At 49.7% G+C, this 23,518-nt stretch overlaps 1 protein-coding gene across 4 annotated transcripts in view; it reads right to left on the reverse strand.

Moving 5' to 3' along the window:
• The window catches only part of LOC140405528 (formin-like protein 3), a 923,557-nt gene that overhangs the window by 478,008 nt on the left and 422,031 nt on the right, over positions 1 to 23,518 (reverse strand). For all 4 annotated transcript variants that reach the window (XM_072494084.1, XM_072494083.1, XM_072494082.1 and 1 more), the window contains exon 2: positions 3,289 to 3,372. In XM_072494084.1, coding sequence (XP_072350185.1) covers positions 3,289 to 3,372 — 84 coding nt within the window. The remainder of the gene's footprint in view (positions 1 to 3,288; positions 3,373 to 23,518) is intronic.

A 23,518-nucleotide genomic window follows, 5' to 3' on the forward strand; every position in this document is an offset into this window, starting at 1 on the left:
AGTCGGGGAAATAGAGGGGGGTGGTTCGAGGGGGAGAGGAACATCGAGTGTCGCTGTACGCAGACGACCTGTTGCTGTATGTGGCGGATCCAGTGCAGATCCTACGGGAGTTTGGAGACTTTTCGGGCTATAAGCTCAATGTGGGAAAGAGTGAGCTCTTTGTGATCCATCCGGGGGACCAGGGAAGAGGGATAGACGACCTACCGTTGAGGAGGGCGGAAAGGAGCTTTCGATACTTGGGGATTCAGGTAGCTAGGAGCTGGGGGGCACTGCACAAACTTAATTTGACGCGGCTGGTGGAACAGATGGAGGAGGATTTTAAAAGGTGGGACATGTTGCCACTTTCGCTGGCGGGTAGGGTACAGTCGATTAAAATGGTGGTCCTCCCGAGGTTTCTTTTTGTATTCCAATGCCTCCCAATTGTGATTACCAAGGCCTTCTTTAAGAGGGTAAGCAGGAGCATTACGGGATTTGTGTGGGCGAGCAAGACCCCGAGGGTAAGGAGAGGGTTCCTGGAGCGCAGCAGAGATAGAGGAGGGTTGGCGTTGCCGAATTTGGGTGGCTACTACTGGGCAGCCAACGTGGCAATGATCCGTAAGTGGGTGATGGAGGGAGAGGGGGTGGCGTGGAAGAGGCTGGAGATGGCGTCCTGCAAAGGAACGAGCCTGGGGGCGCTGGTGACGGCACCGCTGCCGCTCTCGCCGACACGGTACACCACGAGTCCGGTGGTGGCGACAACGCTAAAGATCTGGGGGCAGTGGAGACGGCACAGGGGTGCGACGGGAGCCTCGGTGTGGTCCCCGATCAGAGACAACCATCGGTTTGTCCCAGGAAGGATGGATGGGGGGTTTCAGAGCTGGCATCGGGCAGGGATTAGAAGAATGGGGGACCTGTTCATCGATGGGATATTTGCAAGCTTAGGGGCGCTGGAGGAGAAATTTGGACTACCCCCGGGAAATGCCTTCAGGTACATGCAAGTGAGGGCGTTTGTGAGGCGGCAGGTGAGGTCATTCCCGCTGTTCCCGGCACAGGGGATTCAAGACAGGGTGATTTCGGGCGTATGGGTTGGGGAGGGCAAGGTGTCGGCGATATACCAGGAGATGAAAGAAGAGGGGGAGGCTTTGGTAGAGGAGCTGAAGGGTAAATGGAAGAGGAGCTGGGGGAGGAGATTGAGGAGGGTCTGTGGGCTGATGCCCTAAGTAGGGTTAATTCCTCTTCCTCGTGTGCCAGGCTTAGCCTGATTCAATTTAAGGTGGTTCACAGAGCACACCTGATGGGGGCGAGGCTGAGCAGGTTCTTTGGGGTAGAGGACAGATGTGGGAGGTGCTCAGGAAGTCTGGCGAACCATGTCCATATGTTTTGGTCATGCCCGGCACTGGAGGGGTTCTGGAGGGGAGTGGCGGGAACAGTATCTAAGGTGGTGAAAGTCCGGGTCAAGCCAAGCTGGGGGCTAGCACTATTTGGAGTAGTGGACGAGCCGGGAGTGCAGGAGGCGAAAGAGGCCGGCATTCTGGCCTTTGCGTCCCTGGTAGCCCGGCGAAGGATCTAGCTCATGTGGAAGGAGGCGAAGCCCCCCAGCCTGGAGGCCTGGATAAATGATAGGGCAGTGTTTATCAAGTTGGAGAGGATAAAGTTTGGCTTGAGAGGGTCTGCGCAGGGGTTCTACAGGCGGTGGCAACCGTTCCTAGACTATCTCGCGGAGCGTTAGATGAAGGTCGGACAGCAGCAGCAGCAACCCAATAAACATTTTTTTTTTTAAAAACAAATGCTTAAGAATAAAAACACTGTCGGACAGTGCTGGGGAGGCGGTGGTGCAGTGGTATTTCTGCTGGACTTGTAATCCAGGGACCCAGGCCAGTGATCTGGCGATCCGGGTTCGAAACCCACCATGGCAGAATTCAACTTTTAAACATCTGGAATGTCTAATGGCCACCACAAAGCCATTGCCAATTGTCACAAAAACCCATCTGGTTCACTAATGTCCTTTAGGGAAGGAAATCGGTCATCCTTACCTGGTCTGGTCTACATGTGTACATGATTCGCACCAATGTGGTTGACTTTTAAACGCCCTCAAGGGCAATCAAGATAGGCAATAAATGTAGGCCCAGCCAGTGATGGCCACATCCCATGAATGAATTTTTACAACAATCTCAAGTGGACTGGACGGGCCCAAGCAGATTGGAAAACCGCAAGTGTGACACCTCTATTCAAAAAAGGGGGGGGATAGAAAATGAGAAACCATAGGCCAGAAAGCCTCAAGTGTCACTGAGAAAATGTTGGAATCCATTATTATAGAAAATGGGAGGCATGGTAGTGTAAGACAAGGGCAGGGAACTTAGTACATGGGTAATTAGGAAATAGGGCGGGGGTAGTAGGAGACGTTGTTTTTAGGTTTTTTGTGTGTCGGCCCGCGCGGTTGTTTAAGGAATGTTAAAGTGTTAAACTGTAAAAATGAAAATGACAAATACTTCAATAAAATATTTTCTGAAAAAAATTAAAGAAACACTAACAGGACCTTTAGAAAATCAAAATAAAACCAAAAAAGGTGAGTCTACTGGAGGTACAGGAGGGAAATCATGCTGGACAAATTTAATAGAGCTCTTTGAGGATATAACGAGCAGGGTGAATAGAAGGGAACTAGTACATGTTGTGGATTCGTGTTTCCAAAGGGTGTTCAGTAAAGTTGTCACAAAACTATACAAGATAAGAGCCAATGGTGTTGGGCAAAATCTGTTAGCGCTGATAGAGGATTGGCTAACTAACAGGAAAAATGGAATTAGTGGGGTGTCACAGTTGATTCCTGGGATTAAGAGGTTTGTCTTCTGAGGAAAGGTTGAGCAGGTTGGGCCTAAACTCTTTGGAGTTTAGCAAAATGAGAGGTGATCTTACCGTAATGTGCAAGATTTCAGAGAGGGCTCGTCTATCCAGATGCTGAGGGGGTGTTTCCCCCTCGTGGTGGTGGTGGTGGGGGGGGGGGGGGGGGAATCTAGAACTAGGGGGGCAGAATTGCATTTAAGATGGAAACAAGGAGAAATTCCTCCGCTCAATGGGTTGAAAATCTTTGAAATTCTCGACTCCAGAGGGGTGTCGAGGTGGAGTTATTGAATATATTCAAGGTGGAGATGGAATGATTCCTAATTTACAAGGGTTATGGGGAGCAGGGGAAGAGTGGAGTTAAGGCCACAATCAGGTCAGCCATGATCCTATCGAATGGCGAAGCAGGCACCAGGGGCCGTTGGGCCTATCCTGCTCCTAGTTCAGATGTTCTTATGACTGGATTCTACGTACCTGATCACAGATGAGATCCCATTTTTTCTCATTGTCGTACTGTCGCAGCAGCCGTGCTTTGTCTGGCGGAAGATTCATTGAATTCTGAAATAGAACCAGATACCTGGTTATTTCCCAGTGGGACAGCTTGACAAAGTTAAAGGTGAACTCCTCCGGCAGGCATACAGACAAACATCAACACCAAGTGATGTTCGAAAATCTGCTGTCAATTTTCACCTGGTCACCCAGGTGTAAAGCTAGCATTGTGGTCCAGGTGCCCTTTCTAGTGCCCGCCTGATTTTCATGAAAGTCGATAGGAATGAAAATCAGGGCACTTCTATTGCGGGCACCCAATCCACTTCCATACCTTGGCGGCATTTGAAAATCATCCCCTTGTTTCAAACGCTGTCAAGCCCCCGCAATGCGCACGCAAGATCAGCGGTCTATTGGTTTCCAAGGAGAGGGCCGATGGGCGAGCGGGGGCCAAATGTGTGATAATATACGGCAGCACAGTTGCTAACCAACTGCCCCCGCCCCCCCACTCCCCCGCCCACCTGGAAGCTCATCAGGGTGCAGGACACGGAGTCTGTGTCCCTCTGTGGCACAATGCCTGATCTGAAGAGTTGCACTCAGCACTGTCAGGCTTCCGCAATGCTGATTAATCCAGACTTTCGAGTTCAAGCCACCACGTTCAATGTCAAACCCTTGGCTAACAGGACTGCAATGCGGCAGCAAAGGTGATAAAAACAGAAGGGATGGCGGCCATTTCATGAACATCAAAGATTTTCCAAATAACCTGATCGATCAGTTCACCAAGGCAGGATTGCTCACCAAGACACGTCTTTGCCTTGATGGGGCCTTTGAACCAAACCAACGCCAGACACAGAGGGAACCTTGCTTTAAATCTGACCAGAAGAATGGCCAGAGAGCCTGGTCCACCCTCTCAAGGGGTGAAATTTTAAAGTTCCGCAGCATTGTTCTAAAGTAGAGGAGCAAGGGGAGTTCTCCCCAGTGTCTTGGTCACTATTTATCCCTCAATCATCACCACCAAAGCAGATTTTTGGGTCATTATCATATTGCTGTTTGTGGGATCTTCCTGTGTGCAAATTGGCTGCCACCTTTCCTACATTACAGCAGTGGGCACGCTTCAAAAGGTTGATTGCAAATTGGCTATAAAGCCCTTTGAGACATCTGGCGACTATGAAAAGTACTTCAGAAATGCCAGCCATTCTTTCCAGAGGAGCATGAAATGCTAGAACAGAGCTTGAATCAAGAGTTTTTCAACTCAGGCGCCCAAAGTGTGACCAGATAAGCCACACTGACTCATGACCTACACATTATCTCCTGACTAACGTAATCAGTTGCTATGCAAACACGCTGATGCTAGCGACAGAAGTCACAGGCATTAATTGCAGTCACGATTGAGGATAACTCAGCCATTTTCTATTGGCAAGGTTCTAGGTAAAGAATTGGGATAAAATGTGCTTGAGAATTGAAGCTCACTTGTACAGGGCAGGTTTGACAGAATAGACCGTGGACTGAGACTCACATCCCAAGCCAGACAAAGCCATCTGGTTGGATGACCTCAGCCAAAGGGGCTTGTTAAAATACTTTCCAGCGAACATCACACCTTACAGATTGGAACACCTCATTTTATTTTGTGTGTGCGTTTGGCAGGCAGCTCACTGGAACGGTTGCCTACATGTGGGCAGGTTTGATTCTGAGAGGGCAGCACGGTGGCGCAGTGCCTCGCGGCGGCGAGGTCCCAGGTTCGATCCCAGCTCTGGGTCACTGTCCGTGTGGAGTTTACACATTCTCCCTGTGTCTGCGTGGGTTTCGCCCCCACAACCCAAAGATGTGCAGGGTACGTGGATTGGCCACACTAAATTGCCCCTTAATTGGAAGAGAGAGAATTGGGTACTCTAAATTTATATTAAAAAAGGTTTGATTTTGAGCACCTCTGGGCGAATATCCTTGCTTCCTGCCCATTGGAGGCTTCAGAGTCAGCTGGCTTTAAAGCACAGGTCACCATTTCACAGAATAATACAGTGCAGAAGAGGCCCTTCGGCCCATCGACCAACCCATGATCTATCTCTCGAATCCCATTGGCCAGCACTTGGCCCACAGCCTGGAATGTTGTGATGTGCCAAATGCTCATCCAGGTACTTTTTAAAGGATGTGAGGCAACCCGCCTCTACCCCCCTCCCAGGCAGCGCATTCCAGACCCTCACCACCCTCTGGGTAAAAATGTTTATCCTCAAATCCCCCCTAAACCTCCTGCCCCTCACCTTGAACTTGTGTCTCCCTCGTAACTGACCCTTCAACTAAGGGGAACAGCTGCTCCCTCTCCACCCTGTCCATGCCCCTCATAATCCTGTCCACCTCGATCAGGTCGTCCCTCAGTCTTCTCTGCTCCAGCGAAACAACCCAAGCCTATCCACCCTCTCTTCATAACTGAAATGTTCCATGCCAGGCAACATCCTGGTGAATCTCCTCTGCACCCCCTCCAGTCCAATCACATCCTTCCTATAGTGTGGTGACCAGAATTGCACACAGTACTCCAGCTGTGACCTCACCAACGTTCTACACAACTCCAACATGACCTCCCTGCTTTTGTAATCTATGCCTCGATTAATAAAAGCGAGTGTCCCATATGCCTTTTTCACCTCCCTATTAACCTGCCCTTCTGCCTTCAGAGATCTTTTTTATAATCATATTATTTTTGTAATCTTTTCATTATTGTCACAAGTAGGCTTACGTTAACACTGCAATGAAGTTACTGTGAGAGTCCCCTAGTCGCCACATTCCGGCACCTGTTCGGGTCACAGAGGGAGAATTCAGAATGTCCAATTCACCTAACAGCACGTCTTTCGGGACTTGTGGGAGGAAACCGGAGCACCCGGAGGAAACCCACGCAGACACGGGGAGGACGTGCAGACTCCGCACAGACAGTGACCCAAGCCGGGAATCGAACCTGGGACCCTGGTGCTAACTTTGTGCTACCATGCTGCCCCTATGGTTAAGGAAAAAGCCACGAGTGCATTTGCTGAGGGAGCAGGTCAAAATGCTACAAGATAGTTAAACAAGACCTCCTGTTTGTTCAAGGTAAGATAACCCACTGAAGCAGGGTAGTGTGACATATTCATGAGTTGCATATTATTTTTGTGGGGCAGGCTGTGTCAAGTGATCCAATCTGATCAGAACTACTGCTCTGTACATCTTCCTGGCTGTACAATAGGTCAAAAGCAAATTACTGCGAATGCTGAAATCTGAATAAAACACAGAAAATGCCGGGCAACCTCAGCAGGTCTGACAGCATCAGTGGAGAGAGAATCTCTAGTTTGACATTGTCAGAGTCATCCAGAATCAAAACGTTCGCTCCCTTCTCTCTCCACAGATGCTGTCAGACCGGCTGAGATTGTCCAGCATTTGCTGTTCTTCGTTGCTGTCCATTAAAGTGGCTTACCAATTCAAACCAGGCCTCGGTCCGTGAATGGCTGAGGAAACACAGCAGTGAGTGGCCTGAAGATTCGATCCAACTCACAAAGGGAGGTTCATGGTTACACCCCCTGGGACCCGATGCCTGCACAAATAGATATCGAGTCTGTAATGACCTCCAATTGGCATTATTGGTTGGCCAATTGGAGTATGAGCTCCCTCAATGATAGCTCATTGAGGGGCCCATATAAGCACCTGTGTAGGCTTTGTGAGGCAGTCTAAAGTTGACTGGAATGCTAGTCGCACTGTTTGGAGCTGCTCGTGTATATAAGTTATTGCAAATAAATACTGGTGTAGTGACGGAACCCCTGCCTCCTGTGGATTATTACAGTGGCGACGAGGTAAACAAAGAACCTTGCGGAGACCAGCTGCCGCACTCGGAGGGTGAGCCTTGCTCTTTCAAAAAATGCCTCTTTTTGGGAAGTTGGATGCATTCGACCCGACTATTGAGGACTGGTCCCAGTATGTGGAGAGAATGTGTTACTTCTTCCAGGCCAATGAGATAATGAAGGACGAAAAGAAACGGGTTATACTGCTGTTGGCGTGCGGACCCTCAGCCTTCGCCATTATATGTAGTCTAACTTATCCCGATACGGCGGACACGATACCTTTCCAAGAATTAACAAAATTGGTGGAAGAGCATTATGACCCAAAAGCACCCCTCATTTTGCGTAGGTACAGATTCTACACAACAAAGCAGGAAGACAGAGTCAGTCACAAATTTCTTGATCCGCCCGAGAAGACTGGCGGAAAAATGTGAGTTCGACCCGACGCTAAATGAAATGCTTTGGGACTGGTTAGTGTGTGGCATAAATGACCTCCAAATACAGAAGCGCCTGTTGGCGGAAACGCAGCTAGACTGCAGGCGGGCGTCACAGCTCACACTGTCCCTAGAAAAGGCAGCAAGTGGGGCGCAGGAACTACAGGGCACGCCAATGGAGGTAGATACCTGGGAGAGGGACTACCACAATGGGTCCAGCTACCAGATAGCCGACCTCCGGAAAAGCCTGAGGAACAGAGGGCCAAAGGAAAACCCCAGAACTGCCCCCAAGTCTGCTAGGACTAACTGGAGACAGCGGGAACTACCGGCTGAGGCTCCCCCAACAGAGAAGGACCGTTATGGGAGATTTTAACTTTCCAAATATTGACTGGAAAAGATATAGTTCGAGTACAATAGATGGGTTGTTTTTTGTACAGTGTGTGCAGGAGGGTTTCCTGAAACAATATGTTGACAGGCCAACAAGAGGCGAGGCCACGTTGGATTTGGTTTTGGGTAATGAACCAGGCCAGGTGTTGGATTTGGAGGTAGGAGAGCACTTTGGGGACAGTGACCACAATTCGGTGACGTTTACGTTAATGATGGAAAGGGATAAGTATACACCGCAGGGCAAGAGTTATAGCTGGGGGAAGGGCAATTATGATGCCATTAGACGTGACTTGGGGGGGGATAAGGTGGAGAAGTAGGCTGCAAGTGTTGGGCACACTGGATAAGTGGGGCTTGTTCAAGGATCAGCTACTGCGTGTTCTTGATAAGTATGTACCGGTCAGACAGGGAGGAAGGCGTCGAGCGAGGGAACCGTGGTTTACCAAGGAAGTGGAATCTCTTGTTAAGAGGAAGAAGGAGGCCTATGTGAAGATGAAGTGTGAAATTTCGGTTGGGGCGATGGATAGTTACAAGGTAGCGAGGAAGGATCTAAAGAGAGAGCTAAGACGAGCAAGGAGGGGACATGAGAAGTATTTGGCAGGAAGGATCAAGGAAAACCCAAAAGCTTTCTATAGGTATGTCAGGAATAAGCGAATGACTAGGGAAAGAGTAGGACCAGTCAAGGACAGGGATGGGAAATTGTGTGTGGAGTCTGAAGAGATAGGCGAGATACTAAATGAATATTTTTCGTCAGTATTCACTCAGGAAAAAGATAATGTTGTGGAGGAGAATGCTGAGCCCCAGGCTAATAGAATAGATGGCATTGAGGTACGTAGGGAAGAGGTGTTGGCAATTCTGGACAGGCTGAAAATAGATAAGTCCCCGGGACCTGATGGGATTTATCCTAGGATTCTATGGGAGGCCAGGGAAGAGATTGCTGGACCTTTGGCTTTGATTTTTATGTCATCGTTGGCTACAGGAATAGTGCCAGAGGACTGGAGGACAGCAAATGTGGTCCCTTTGTTCAAAAAGGGGAGCAGAGACAACCCCGGCAACTATAGGCCGGTGAGCCTCACGTCTGTAGTGGGTAAAGTTTTGGAGGGGATTATAAGAGACAAGATTTATAATCATCTAGATAGGAATAATATGATCAGGGATAGTCAGCATGGCTTTGTGAAGGGTAGGTCATGCCTCACAAACCTTATTGAGTTCTTTGAGAAGGTGACTGAACAGGTAGACGAGGGTAGAGCAGTTGATGTGGTGTATATGGATTTCAGCAAAGCGTTTGATAAGGTTCCCCACGGTAGGCTATTGCAAAAAATACGGAGGCTGGGGATTGAGGGTGATTTAGAGATGTGGATCAGAAATTGGCTAGCTGAAAGAAGACAGAGGGTGGTGGTTGATGGGAAATGTTCAGAATGGAGTACAGTCACAAGTGGAGTACCACAAGGATCTGTTCTGGGGCCGTTGCTGTTTGTCATTTTTATCAATGACCTAGAGGAAGGCGCAGAAGGGTGGGTGAGTAAATTTGCAGACGATACTAAAGTCGGTGGTGTTGTCGATAGTGTGGAAGGATGTAGCAGATTACAGAGGGATATAGATAAGCTGCAGAGCTGGGCCGAGAGGTGGCAAATGGAGTTTAATGTAGAGAAGTGTGAGGTGATTCACTTTGGAAGGAATAACAGGAATGCGGAATATTTGGCTAATGGTAAAGTTCTTGAAAGTGTGGATGAGCAGAGGGATCTAGGTGTCCATGTACATAGATCCCTGAAAGTTGCCACCCAGGTTGATAGAGTTGTGAAGAAGGCCTATGGAGTGTTGGCCTTTATTGGTAGAGGGATTGAGTTCCGGAGTCGGGAGGTCATGTTGCAGCTGTACAGAACTCTGGTACGGCTGCATTTGGAGTATTGCGTACAGTTCTGGTCACCGCATTATAGGAAGGACGTGGAGGCTTTGGAGCGGGTGCAGAGGAGATTTACCAGGATGTTGCCTGGTATGGAGGGAAAATCTTATGAGGAAAGGCTGATGGACTTGAGGTTGTTTTCGTTGGAGAGAAGAAGGTTAAGAGGAGACTTAATAGAGGCATACAAAATGATCAGGGGGTTGGATAGGGTGGACAGTGAGAGCCTTCTCCCGTGGATGGATATGGCTGGCACGAGGGGACATAACTTTAAACTGAGGGGTAATAGATATAGGACAGAGGTCAGAGGTAGGTTCTTTACGCAAAGAGTAGTGAGGCCGTGGAATGCCCTACCTGCTACAGTGGTGAACTCGCCAACATTGAGGGCATTTAAAAGTTTATTGGATAAACATATGGATGATAATGGTATAGTGTAGGTTGGATGGCTTTTGTTTCGGTGCAACATCGTGGGCCGAAGGGCCTGTACTGCGCTGTATTGTTCTATGTTCTATGTTTCTGGCACCAGACAGAGTGGGGTAACAGCGACAGAAACCCTAGAAGGAGGTGGCAAAAGAGGAATAGCAGGTGGGGTGGCAGGGAAATACACAACCTAGACACCCCATCCTCCTCTGAAGGGGAACAGTTATACAATATTGCGATGAAGAAAGCAGAACCTATTAAGATTACCCCACGGATGAACGGTCGGCCGACAATAATGGAAATAAACACGGGTGCGGCCGTATCAGTAATGGGAGTGGCAGTATTTTAAAAAATCAAAGATGGACTCCAGCCACTAACCCTAACAAAAACATCGGCGAAACTTAAAACCTACACAGGGAAACCCCTGGAGGTTCTAGGCACGACTCATGTACCCGTGGAATATGGCTCAGATTACCACTGACGATAGTAGAGGGCTCCGGACCGAACTGGCTGAAAGACCTAAACTTAGATTGGATGAAAATTTTCCAGAGTGGAAGCGGGCAGTTGAGTGGAGTACTCCAAAAATACCCGGAGGTCTTCCAAGAAGCTTTGGGGGAAATTATAGGCACCAAAGCATAGAACATAGAACATAGAACAATACAGCGCAGTACAGGCCCTTCGGCCCACGATGTTGCACCGAAACAAAAGCCATCTAACCTACACTATGCCATTATCATCCATATGTTTATCCAATAAACTTTTAAATGCCCTCAATGTTGGCGAGTTCACTACTGTAGCAGGTAGGGCATTCCACGGCCTCACTACTCTTTGCACGTGGACCCAGAAGCCCTTCCGAAATGTTCTAAGGCCAGGCCGGTACCTTTTGCAGTGAGGAAGAAAGTAGATGTCGAAATAGAAAGGTTACGGCGCGACGGCATTATCAGACCAGTACAGTTCTCGGAATGGGCAGCGCCGGTGGTACCAATTTTGAAGCCAGACGGCTCGATACTTCTCTGTGGAGATTTCAAACAGACGGAAAACAAATACGCACTGCTGGACAAATACCCGATCCCGAAAATAGACGACCTATATGCCAAATTGGCAGGTGGGCTTTTGTTCACGAAACTGGACATGAGCCACGCCTACCTGCAGTTAAAACTGGACAAGGACTCCCAGAAGTTCGCTACGATCAACACCCTGAAGAGACTTTTTCGTTATACAAGGCTACCCTTCGGAGTGTCATCAGCCTGCGCTATATTCCAGCGTACGATGGAAAATATTCTGCAGGGCCTACCGCAGGTGGCGATTTATTTGGACAATGTCTTAATCACGGGTAGGCCAAACAGGGAACACTTAAAGAACCTGGAGGAAGTGCTCAGGCGTTTCGCAAAGGTAGGCGTACGGCTGAAAAGAGAAAAATGTGTTTTTCTGGCCCCACAAGTGACGTACCTGGGATATAAAGCAGACGAGTCGGGCTTACACCCATTGGAAGACAGAGTAAGGGCAATAAAAGAAGCCCCAGCTCCCACCACGGTCCAGGAGCTACGATCATTTCTAGGGTTGGTAACCTATTATGGCAAATTTATTGACAATAGGGCGTCCATCCTAGAACCCCTCCACCAGCTACTAAAAAAGGGACAAGAATGGAAATGGTCCGCCCGCCAAAACTGAGCATTTAGGGACATTAAGGAACAGCTGTCATCCGAAAATGTCCTCGATCATTATGACCCAAGGAAGGAGTTGGTGGTCACGTGTGACGCATCACCTTACGGGGTAGGAGCCGTCTTAGCCCATAGAGGAAGGAATGGGGACGAACGGCCAATAGCCTATGCTTCGAGGACCTTGGCGATGGCTGAGAGAAAGTACGCCCAAATCTAGAAGGATTGGCGGTGATATTTGCAGTTTAAAAAAAAATGTCACCAGTATTTGTACGGGCGGAAATTCACCACAGTGACAGACCATAAGCCGTTATTAGGGTTATTAAAAGAAGACTAGTCAATACCCCCAATTGTATCAGCTAGAATCCAACGCTGGGCGTTGCTACTGGCGGCGTATAGATACGTTCTGGAGCACAGACCGGGAACGCGAGTAGCAAATGCAGATGCTTTGAGCAGACTTCCCCTCCCAGACACCCCGCCGCTAAGACCGAAAGTAGAGGAGACAGTAATGACTCTAAATTTTTTGGACACCCAATTTTTTGGACGCACAACATATTCGGTTGTGGACGCAAAAAGACCCAGTTTTAGCCAAGATGAAGCATTTACTGCTAACAGGGGAACTGGAGAGACCAGTGGAGCCCCAGATGCACCCATACTGGAGCAGAAGGGACCAAATAACCGCATAAGACGCAATCCTATTATGGGGAGCCCGGGTAATAGTCCCAGCTCAGGGCCGTCGGGCAATCTTAACCGCGTTACATCACGGACACCCAGGGGTGTCTAAAATGAAGATGCTAGCTCGAAGCTACGTTTGGTGGCCAGGATTGGACACAGACATAAGCAGCCTTGGTACGTCGGTGCCAGGAGTGCCAACAGGGGCAAAGAGTGCCACCAGCTGCGCCATTGCACCCGTGGGAATGGCCAGGCAGACCGGGACCCGCCTGCATATTGACCACGCCGGCCCTTTCATGGGCTCAATGATTTTGGTGATAGTGGACGCCCACTCCAAATGGTTGGACGTCCACCGGGTAAACGCGGCAAGCACAGCATCGACAATTGAAAAGCTCAGGGCCGACTTCCGGGTGCGGCGATGACCAGCTGAGTCGCACATTTCGGCAGCTCCCTGTGAAACGGACTTTTGGGCTCTTGATAGGAGCCCCAATGGCAATTTTGACGGCTAAAAACACTGTGCGGTAAACCAGAAGGGAATCCCCCCTGGATACGGATGGAAAAAGGAGGAGAGAGTGGCCAGATTGCAGTGGATCCTTTAGAACAGCGGCAAGGAAGGCAAGCAAAAACCAAGATGGCGTCGGAAGGCGGCAGTTTAACATGGGGCCCTGAACAACAAGAGTTCTTGAAATGCTGTGTGGAAGAGATCAAAAAGGAAATGAAGAAAGAGCTGTTGGCCCCGATACTACAGGCGATCGAAGGGCTAAAGGAGGAACAAAAGACCCAGGAGCGGGAGCTTCGGGTCGTGAAGGCAAAGGCAGCCGAGAATGAGGACGATACACAGGGCCTGGTGGTGAAGACGGAGACGCAGGAGGCACATCAGAAACGATGTGTGGAAAGGTTGGAGGCACTGGAAAACAACGCAAGGAGGAACAACCTGAGCATTCTTGGTCTTCCTGAAGGTGTGGAGGGAGCGGACGTCGGGGCATATGTGAGCACGATGCTGCACTCGTTAATGGGAGCGGAGGCCCCGGCAGGTCCGTTGGAGGTGGAGGGAGCATACCGAGTGATGGCGCGAGGACCGAGAGCAGGAGAAATTCCCAGAGCCATAGTGGTGAGATTCCTCCGTTTTAAGGATAGAGAAATGGTCCTTAGATGGGCAAAGAAAACTCGGAGCAGTAAATGGGAGAACGCGGTGATCCGCGTTTATCAAGACTGGAGTGCGGAGGTGGCGAGAAGGAGGGCGAGCTTTAATCGGGCCAAGGCGGTGCTTCATAAAAAGAAGATAAAATTTGGAATGCTGCAACCGGCAAGACTGTGGGTCACATATCGAGAGAGGCACCACTACTTTGAGACGGCGGATGAAGCGTGGACTTTTATTGTGGAAGAAAAACTGGAATGAGCGGGTTATTAAAAAGAACGTTCGAACAAAGTGGTGGGGCGAATGTGGGGGGCAAAGAGGGGTTGTATGTACTAATCCTGCTATGCGGTAACTTTTCTCTCTCCCACAGGTGAGGTGGAGGAGATGGGGCGTTGGCCATTGGGGGCGGGGCCAAGGGAGAAGCGCGGGCTTGGTTCCCGCGCTATGATAATCATGGCGGGAATAGAGAAGCAGGAAGGAGGGGGCGTCGCACGGTGCGAGCCGAGGTCACTGGGGGAAGCCCCCCAACCCGGCTGATCACGTGGAACGTGAGAGGGCTGAACGGGCCGATAAAGAGGGCACGGGTACTCGCACACCTTAAGAAACTTAAGGCAGATGTGGTTATGTTACAGGAAACGCACCTGAAACTGATAGACCAGGTTAGGCTACGCAAAGGATGGGTGGGGCAGGTGTTCCATTCGGGGCTAGATGCGAAAAACAGGGGGGTGGCTATATTAGTGGGGAAGCGGGTAATGTTCGAGGCAAAGACTATAGTGGCGGATAACGGGGGCAGATGGTGAGTGGCAAACTACAGGGGGAGACGGTGGTTTTGGTAAACGTATATGCCCCGAACTGGGATGATGCCAATTTTATGAGGCGGATGCTAGGACGCATTCCGGACCTAGAGATGGGAAAGCTGATAATGGGGGGAGATTTTAATACGGTGTTGGAACCAGGGCTGGATAGGTCGAAGTCCAGGACTGGAAGGAGGCCGGCAGCAGCCAAGGTACTTAAAGATTTTATGGAGCAGATGGGAGGTGTAGACCCGTGGAGATTTAGCAGACCTAGGAGTAAGGAGTTCTCGTTTTTCTCCTATGTCCATAAAGTCTACTCGCGAATAGACTTTTTTGTGCTGGGTAGTGCATTGATCCCGAAGGTGAGGGGAACGGAGTATACGGCTATAGCCATTTCGGATCACGCTCCACACTGGGTGGACTTGGAGATAGGGGAGGAAACAGGAGGGCGCCCACCCTGGAGAATGGACATGGGACTAATGGCAGATGAGGGGGTGTGTCTAAGGGTGAGGGGGTGCATTGAAAAGTACTTGGAACTCAATGATAATGGGGAGGTCCAGGTGGGAGTGGTCTGGGAGGCGTTGAAGGCGGTGGTTAGAGGGGAGCTGATATCAATAAGGGCACATAAAGGGAAGCAGGAGAGTAAGGAACGGGAGCGGTTGCTGCAAGAACTTTTGAGGGTGGACAGACAATATGCGGAAGCACCGGAGGAGGGACTGTACAGGGAAAGGCAAAGGCTACATGTAGAATTTGACTTGCTGACTACAGGCACTGCAGAGGCACAATGGAGGAAGGCACAGGGTGTACAGTACGAATATGGGGAGAAGGCGAGCAGGTTGCTGGCACACCAATTGAGGAAAAGGGGAGCAGCGAGGGAAATAGGGGGAGTGAGGGATGAGGAAGGAGAGATGGAGCGGGGAGCGGAGAGAGTGAATGGAGTGTTCAAGACATTTTATAAAAAATTATATGAAGCTCAACCCCCGGATGGGAGGGAGAGAATGATGGGCTTCTTGGATCGGCTGGAATTTCCCAAGGTGGAAGAGCAGGAAAGGGTGGGACTGGGAGCACAGATCGAGGTAGAAGAAGTGGTGAAAGGAATTAGGAGCATGCAGGCGGGAAAGGCCCCGGGACCGGATGGATTCCCAGTCGAATTCTATAGAAAATATGTGGACTTGCACGCCCCGGTACTGACGAGGACCTTTAATGAGGCAAAGGAAAGGGGACAACTGCCCCCGACTATGTCTGAAGCAACGATATCGCTTCTCTTAAAGAAGGAAAAGGACCCGCTACAATGCGGGTCCTATAGACCTATTTCCCTCCTAAATGTAGATGCCAAGGTCCTGGCCAAGGTAATGGCAATGAGAATAGAGGAATGTGTCCCGGGGGTGGTCCACGAGGACCAAACTGGGTTTGTGAAGGGGAGACAGCTGAACACGAATATACGGAGGTTGTTAGGGGTAATGATGATGGCCCCACCAGAGGGAGAAACGGAGATAGTAGTGGCGATGGATGCCGAGAAAGCATTTGATAGAGTGGAGTGGGATTATTTGTGGGAGGTGTTGAGGAGATTTGGTTTTGGAGAGGGGTATGTTAGATGGGTGCAGCTGTTGTATAGGGCCCCAGTGGCGAGCGTGGTCACGAATGGACGGGGATCTGCATATTTTCGGCTCCATAGAGGGACAAGGCAGGGATGCCCTCTGTCCCCATTATTGTTTGCACTGGCGATTGAGCCCCTGGCGATAGCGTTGAGGGGTTCCAAGAAGTGGAGGGGAGTACTTAGGGGAGGAGAAGAACACCGGGTATCTTTGTATGCGGACGATTTGCTACTATACGTGGCAGACCCGGCGGAGGGGATGCCAGAAATAATGCGGATACTTGGGGAGTTTGGGGATTTTTCAGGGTATAAATTGAACATGGGGAAAAGTGAGTTGTTTGTGGTGCATCCAGGGGAGCAGAGCAGAGAAATAGAGGACTTTCCGCTGAGGAAGGTAACAAGGGACTTTCGTTACTTGGGGATCCAGATAGCCAAGAATTGGGGCACATTGCATCGCTTAAATTTAACGCGATTGGTGGAACAAATGGAGGAGGACTTCAAGAGATGGGACATGGTATCCCTGTCACTGGCAGGGAGGGTGCAGGCGGTTAAAATGGTGGTCCTCCCGAGGTTCCTCTTTGTGTTTCAGTGCCTCCCGGTGGTGATCACGAAGGCTTTTTTCAAAAGGATCGAAAAGAGTATCATGAGTTTTGTGTGGGCCGGGAAGACCCCGAGAGTGAGGAGGGGATTCTTACAGCGTAGTAGGGATAGGGGGGGGGGCTGGAACTACCGAGCCTAAGTGAGTACTACTGGGCCGCCAATATCTCAATGGTGAGTAAGTGGATGGGAGAAGAGGAGGGAGCGGCGTGGAAGAGATTGGAGAGGGCGTCCTGTAGGGGGACTAGCCTACAGGCTATGGTGACGGCACCGTTGCCGTTCTCACCGAAGAAATACACCACAAGCCCGGTGGTGGTGGCGACTTTGAAAATTTGGGGACAGTGGAGACGGCATAGGGGAAAGACGGGAGCCTTGGTGGGGTCCCCGATAAGAAATAACCATCGGTTTGCCCCGGGGAGAATGGATGGGGGATTTGGAATATGGCAAAGAGCAGGTGTAACGCAACTGAAAGATCTGTTTGTGGATGGGAAGTTCGCAAGTCTGGGAGCGCTGACCGAGAAATATGGGTTGCCCCAAGGGAATGCATTCCGGTATATGCAACTGAGGGCTTTTGCGAGGCAACAGGTGAGGGAATTCCCGCAGCTCCCGACGCATGAGGTGCAGGACAGAGTGATCTCAAAGACATGGGTGGGGGACGGTAAGGTGTCAGATATATATAGGGAAATGAGGGACGAGGGGGAGATTATGGTAGATGAGCTGAAAGGGAAATGGGAAGAAGAGCTGGGGGAGGAGATTGAGGAGGGGCTGTGGGCAGATGCCCTAAGTAGGGTAAACTCATCGTCCTCGTGTGCCAGGCTAAGCCTGATACAATTTAAGGTGTTACACAGGGCGCATATGACTGGAGCACGGCTCAGTAAATTTTTGGGGGTAGAGGATAGGTGTGCGAGATGCTCGAGAAGCCCAGCGAATCACACCCACATGTTCTGGTCATGTCCCGCACTACAGGGGTTCTGGGTGGGGGTGACAAAGGTGCTTTCGAAAGTAGTGGGGGTCCAGGTCGAACCAAGCTGGGGGTTGGCTATATTTGGGGTTGCACAAGAGCCGGGAGTGCAGGAGGCGAGAGAGGCCGATGTTTTGGCCTTTGCGTCCCTAGTAGCCCGGCGCAGGATACTGTTGATGTGGAAGGAAGCCAAGCCCCCGGGGGTGGAGACATGGATAAATGACATGGCAGGGTTTATAAAGCTGGAACGGATTAAGTTTGTCCTAAGGGGATCAGCTCAAGGGTTCACCAGGCGGTGGCAACCGTTCGTCGAATACCTCACAGAAAGATAGAGGGAATGGAAAAGAAGAAGGCAGCAGCGGCAGCAGCCCAGGGGGGAGGGGGGGAGGGGGGGGGGGGGGGGGAAGGAACCAGAAGGAGTCTCAGGGTTATTAATATATATGTATAATATGTATAGGTCGTTGCTATAAATAATTGTATATTGGATTGTTAAACCATATTTTTGGAGTGTTTATCTGAGACAAGGCAGTTGCCATTTAGTTTTAGTTTTCGTTTTTGTTATATATTATTTATTCTTTGTTTATAAAACAGGTCATTGTTATTTATACTGTTATATTATTGTGTAAAGGATACACAATGTACTGTGATGGTTGACCAAAAATTTTCAATAAAATATTTTTTTTTTAAAAAGGTGCGGGGGTGGTTGGTAAGAGGAGGATGGGGGGGGTGGAGTGCAGAATTAAACCAAGAAATCATCCCAGTTTCAGGTTGCTTTTATCGGTGGTCTTCCGCAACCTTTGACACGGTGAAGGAGAAAAATAAAATCTCAAAGCATTTCCTGCTCAGAAGGGAGACTTTCAAAATTGTCTACTAATGCAAGTGTCTGTCTGGTGTGCACAGGGGCTGTTCAAAGCGTCTCACAGAAGATTCCTCGCAATGAGTAACTGCTGCAGGCGGAACCCAAACTGATGTATTTTGTTTCTTTTTTTTTTAAATGAAAAGATGTGTGTTCATGTCGGAGGAATGCAATGAGTTAGAATATCTCATCGAGCCCACGGTTTGGCCCGTTCCGACGCTTGTACAAGTCATTTACTCGGGGGCGGAATTAACTCCCTCCCAGCTCCCTGTTCTTCTTTCCTCCTATCGTTCATGGGAGCCTGCGGCCGTACTAGATATGCAAGGGAACCTCCCAAGGAGCTCCCCTCACTTGCTCCTGACAAAAAGGGCCGGATGGCCTCCTCAGTGGCGGAAAGCCATTAGCTCGATGCATACAAAGCCATGCAACTTAAAATTGCACCAAGATTGACCCTCAGGCTGTAACAACAATCCGCAATTCAGTGATGCCTTTAACATAGTGACGTGCCACCTCACAAGGGAGGGGTCAATCAAAGTTTGACACGGAGGCGCATAAGGAGACATGAGGGCAGGTGACCAAAAGCTCAGACAATGAGGTCGCTGTGCAAGCGAACTTAACTTGGGGGGCACGGTAGCACAGTGGTTAGCACTGTGGCTTCACAGCTCCAGGATCCCAGGTTCGATTCCCGGCTGGGTCGCTGTCTGCCCCTAGTCACCACTGTGTTCGGGTACACAGAGGGAGAATTCGGAATGTCCAATTCACCTAACAGCACGTCTTTCGGGACTTGTGGGAGGAAACCGGAGCACCCGGAGGAAACCCACACAGACACGGGGAGAACGTGCAGACTCCGCGCAGACAGTGACCCAGCGGGGAATCAAACCTGGGACCAGTGCTACCAACTGTGCTACCATGTGGAAGAGATTTCAAAGAAAGTCTTTGCCCTCATTTGCCAATGGCGAAGAAAGAAGATAATCAAGGAATGGTGGGAGGAGAGGGGAACTCCATGGCTGGGGGTGAAAGGTGGCCCTAGATCACAACACAAAGTTGGCATCTCTGCCTCTTAATAATGAGCAGTAGGTACACTTGCCAGTTCTGCCACTCCTGTCTGGCAACAAGCAATAGTTTTAAAGGTCTCTCCTGGCGAGTTAGACGTGAACAGGATTGGATTCATTCCCCTTGATCAGCATGTTTATAGGAAGAACACGCATTTTATACAATTTCCATCCCCAGCTCTACCGCTGCAAAACAAGGTGGGCCTGCCAAGCTCGGTGAATGGAACCTTTGTCTTGAAATGAGCCTCGTCTGACTGAAAACATAAAATCGAAGAGAAGCCGGGCTGAATTTGCAAAACCCAGGCAGGCCACAGGATAGAAATGCGAGGCGTTTTGGAAGCTGGAGTGAAACGGTCAGCCTTTCCAGGGAGCAACGGTCAAACAGTGGCAGACAGCGGCGAAAGGGAGGCTGGATTCGGGGGGGAAAAAAGGCAGAAAAAAAAGGGCCCTTGTAATTTTACAAGATCTATAAAGCAAGTGGAGGTGGTGGTGGTGTGGTGGGGGGGGGGGGAATGACACAATATCACATTGTCAATCGTCCTCCCTGAATGGCTCAATGGTTGGCAGCGTGTGATGTGGTTCTAAACCACGCACCACCAGAGGTCCCAAATTTTGATTCTTAACCTGTGCTGTGTTTGCTGATCTTGGCTGGGATGGCAGCAAGGCCACTAAAATTAAACTCAGGTTCCCCAGGCAACGGGGGGCAGAGCGAGAGAGACAAGAAAATATCAACGAGGGCCAGGTAACCTTAGTTGGTGTAAGATCTGACTTAGATTGCCAACTCTGGTCTGATGTGTTGCTAGAGGTCTCATCTTGTGGCTCTCTAATTTATTTGTTATGTTATAAAATATAAGCTAGAAGTATTCACATGCAGGCACCTGTCACAGAATCTTTACAGTGCAGGAGATCATTTCATAGATTATCATAGAATTTACAGTGCAGAAGGAGGCCATTCGGCCCATCGAGTGTTGGAAAGAGCACCCTACCCAAGCCCATCGAGTCTGCTCTTGGAAAGAGCACCCTACCCAAGGTCAACACCTCCACCCTATCCCCATAACCCAGTAACCCCACCCAACACTAAGGGCAATTTTGGACACTAAGGGCAATTTATCATGGCCAATCCACCTAACCTGCACATCTTTGGACTGGGAGGAAACTGGAGCGCCCGGAGGAAACCCACGCACACACTGGGAGGATGTGCAGACTCCGCACAGACAGTGACCCAAGCCGGAATCGAACCTGGGACCATCGAGTCTGTACTGGATCGCTTACGAGCATTCTACTCAATCTCGCTCCTCTGCCTTAACCCTGTAACTTGGCCCATTCTTTCTTTGCAGATAGCAATCCAATTCCCATTTGAATACGGCCTCCTTCACCCTCTCGGAGTTTGTTCCAGGCGCCAACCTCCCTCTGGGTGAAAGGATTTGTCTGTCCTCTGCAGTCAAAAGAAACATGTCCAGGCGTGGCACCTCTTTTGAATTGAACCAAATCTTCAGGGACAATAGTTCCCTGGTGTATTCCCCACTGCACCGCCTCGACCAGAGTCCACTTGCCAACCAATTACTACCCTTTTCTACTCCAGTATAAATTTGTGCGCCCCACAAAATTTGGCATTCTTGCATCTGTCCTGATCAGTGCAAGATGAAAAGCTTTGACAGCATATCTCTTTTTTTGCCAACAATAAGAAAATAAGCGTTGAAAGACAAATGAAAAAAAACACAATCCCCCCCACCAACCCGCCCTCCGTTGATCACAGAAGTGTCCTAGCGGTCCAGTTTAGCCAGGCTGCTGGTCTGTGATGTGGAGCGTGGCCAACAGTGTGGGTTCCATTCCCGTACTGGTTGAGGTCATTCATGAAGGCCTTCTCAACCCTGACCCTCGCCTGAGGTGTGGTGACCCTCAGGTTAAACCACCATCAGTCAGCTCTCCCTCTCAAAGGGGAAAGCAGCCTATGGTCATCTGGGACTACGGTGACTTTACCTTTACCTCGAGATTATTTTCGAATTTCTGGAAACTCCATGGTAACCCTCCATGGCCACCCTACTTTGCACCCCTTACGATTCAAGTGGCTCGAGAAATTGTTATTTGAGATAAAGTAACAGGGTGCGGTTCCGTCACAAAACTGTTGACCGAGCACAAATCATAATCTGCAGGACATTTTGTAACGACAAACTCAGTCAACCGGGCTGGCTTGGGATATCCGTGATCTCGCTTCCCATATTAATCTCCTGAATACTGCTGTGATCAGCCCCAGAGAAATATCAGAGGGGCATTAAATAACAGTTGGGCTTTCGATCGGAATCACACACGTGTATCTCAAGTGAAGACTGTGTGACCTTTGAATTTTGCTGTTACAATCCAACTGTTTAGCACTGAAATGAAAAAAATGAAAATCGCTTATTGCCACAAGTAGGCTTCAAATGAAGTTACTGTGAAAAGCCCCTAGTCGCCACATTCGGGCGCCTGTTCGGGGAGGCTGGTACGGGAATTGAACCGTGCTGCTGGCCTGCCTTGGTCTGCTTTCAAAGCCAGCGATTTAGCCCTGTGCTAAACAGCCACTGGCTAAATCGCTGGCTATTAAAGCAGACCAAGGCAGGCCAGCAGCACGGTTCGATTCCCATACCAGCCTCCCCGAACAGGCGCCGGAATGTGGCGACTAGGGGCTTTTCACAGTAACTTCATTTGAAGCCTACTTGTGGCAATAAGCGATTTTCATTTCATTCATTTCATTTCATTTTCATTCATTCACTTCAATCTATTTTCTCCCACAGGAAGTGACGGCAACCCTCAAGGGAGGGCATGGCTGGCTGCTGGAAGGGAAACGGCGAGACACGAGTCCCTTTCACAAAAGTGGATTCAGTTCAAACCAGGCGATGGATGGATCTTATCCCCTCCAATTCCTCGAGGCAGTGTTTTGGCACAGGAAGTTCAGGCCCGATTTAATTCCTTGCACTACCCGACGTGCTCTCTGAGCAACTCTTTATCTCTATTGGGAGAAAACAGTTCTCCTTCAGTAAGATATCCTGCTCACAGCACGTGCGAATTCTGGGCAAAGGAAAATGCAATTAGACAGCGGATTGTCCCCAAAGCACCTCAGAGCCGACAACGATCTTTTCATTTTCGAGGTGAAGCCATTGTTGAAACGTGAGACACAGCAGCCAATTTATTCATTTATGGGATGTGGACGTCGCCGGCTGGGCCAGCATTTATTGCCTATCCCTAATTGCCCTTGAATGGAGTGACTTGTTTGGTTCCGGAAGAGTCGGCCGCATTGCTGTGGGTCTGGAGTCACATGTAGGCCAGACCGGGTAAGGACGGCAGATTTCCTTCCCTAAAGGACATTAGTGAACCAGATGGGTTTTTACAACAATCGACAATGGTTTCATCATCAAAAACCTGGAATGGGGGCAGCACGGTGGCGCAGTGGTTAGCACTGCTGCCTCACGGCGATGAGGACCCGGGTTCGATCCTGGCCCCGGGTCACTGTCAGTGTGGAGTTTCGCCCCCACAACCCAAAGATGTGCCGGGTAGATGGATTGAACACGCTAAATTGCCCCTTCATTGGAAAACAAACACTGGAATTAAAAGTCTAATACCATGGCAGGATGCGATAGCAAGTCCCCAGAGCATTCTGCTGGGTCGCTAGTCCAGTGACAATACCACTATGCCACTGCCTCCCCCTTCGTTAGTAGCTCTCTCCGAGTTCATACCCCATTCCAGAGCCTCCAGCACATGAACCTAAACTGACACTTCACTGTAGCATTGAGGGAGAGCTGCACTGTCTGAAGTGTCCTCTAAGGAATGAGGCATCGAAGCGAGGTCCCACCTGCTCCCGCGGGTGGACATTGGCACTATTTCAAAACACATCTGGTATTCTGGCTAATATTTATTCCACAATGAATGAGCTCATTGCTCATCACATTATGGAGCCTTTTGGCCGGATATGAAATAGTACTGACGACATTTC

This window comes from Scyliorhinus torazame, chromosome X (genome assembly GCF_047496885.1).
Source record: "Scyliorhinus torazame isolate Kashiwa2021f chromosome X, sScyTor2.1, whole genome shotgun sequence".
Lineage (NCBI taxonomy): Eukaryota > Metazoa > Chordata > Chondrichthyes > Carcharhiniformes > Scyliorhinidae > Scyliorhinus > Scyliorhinus torazame.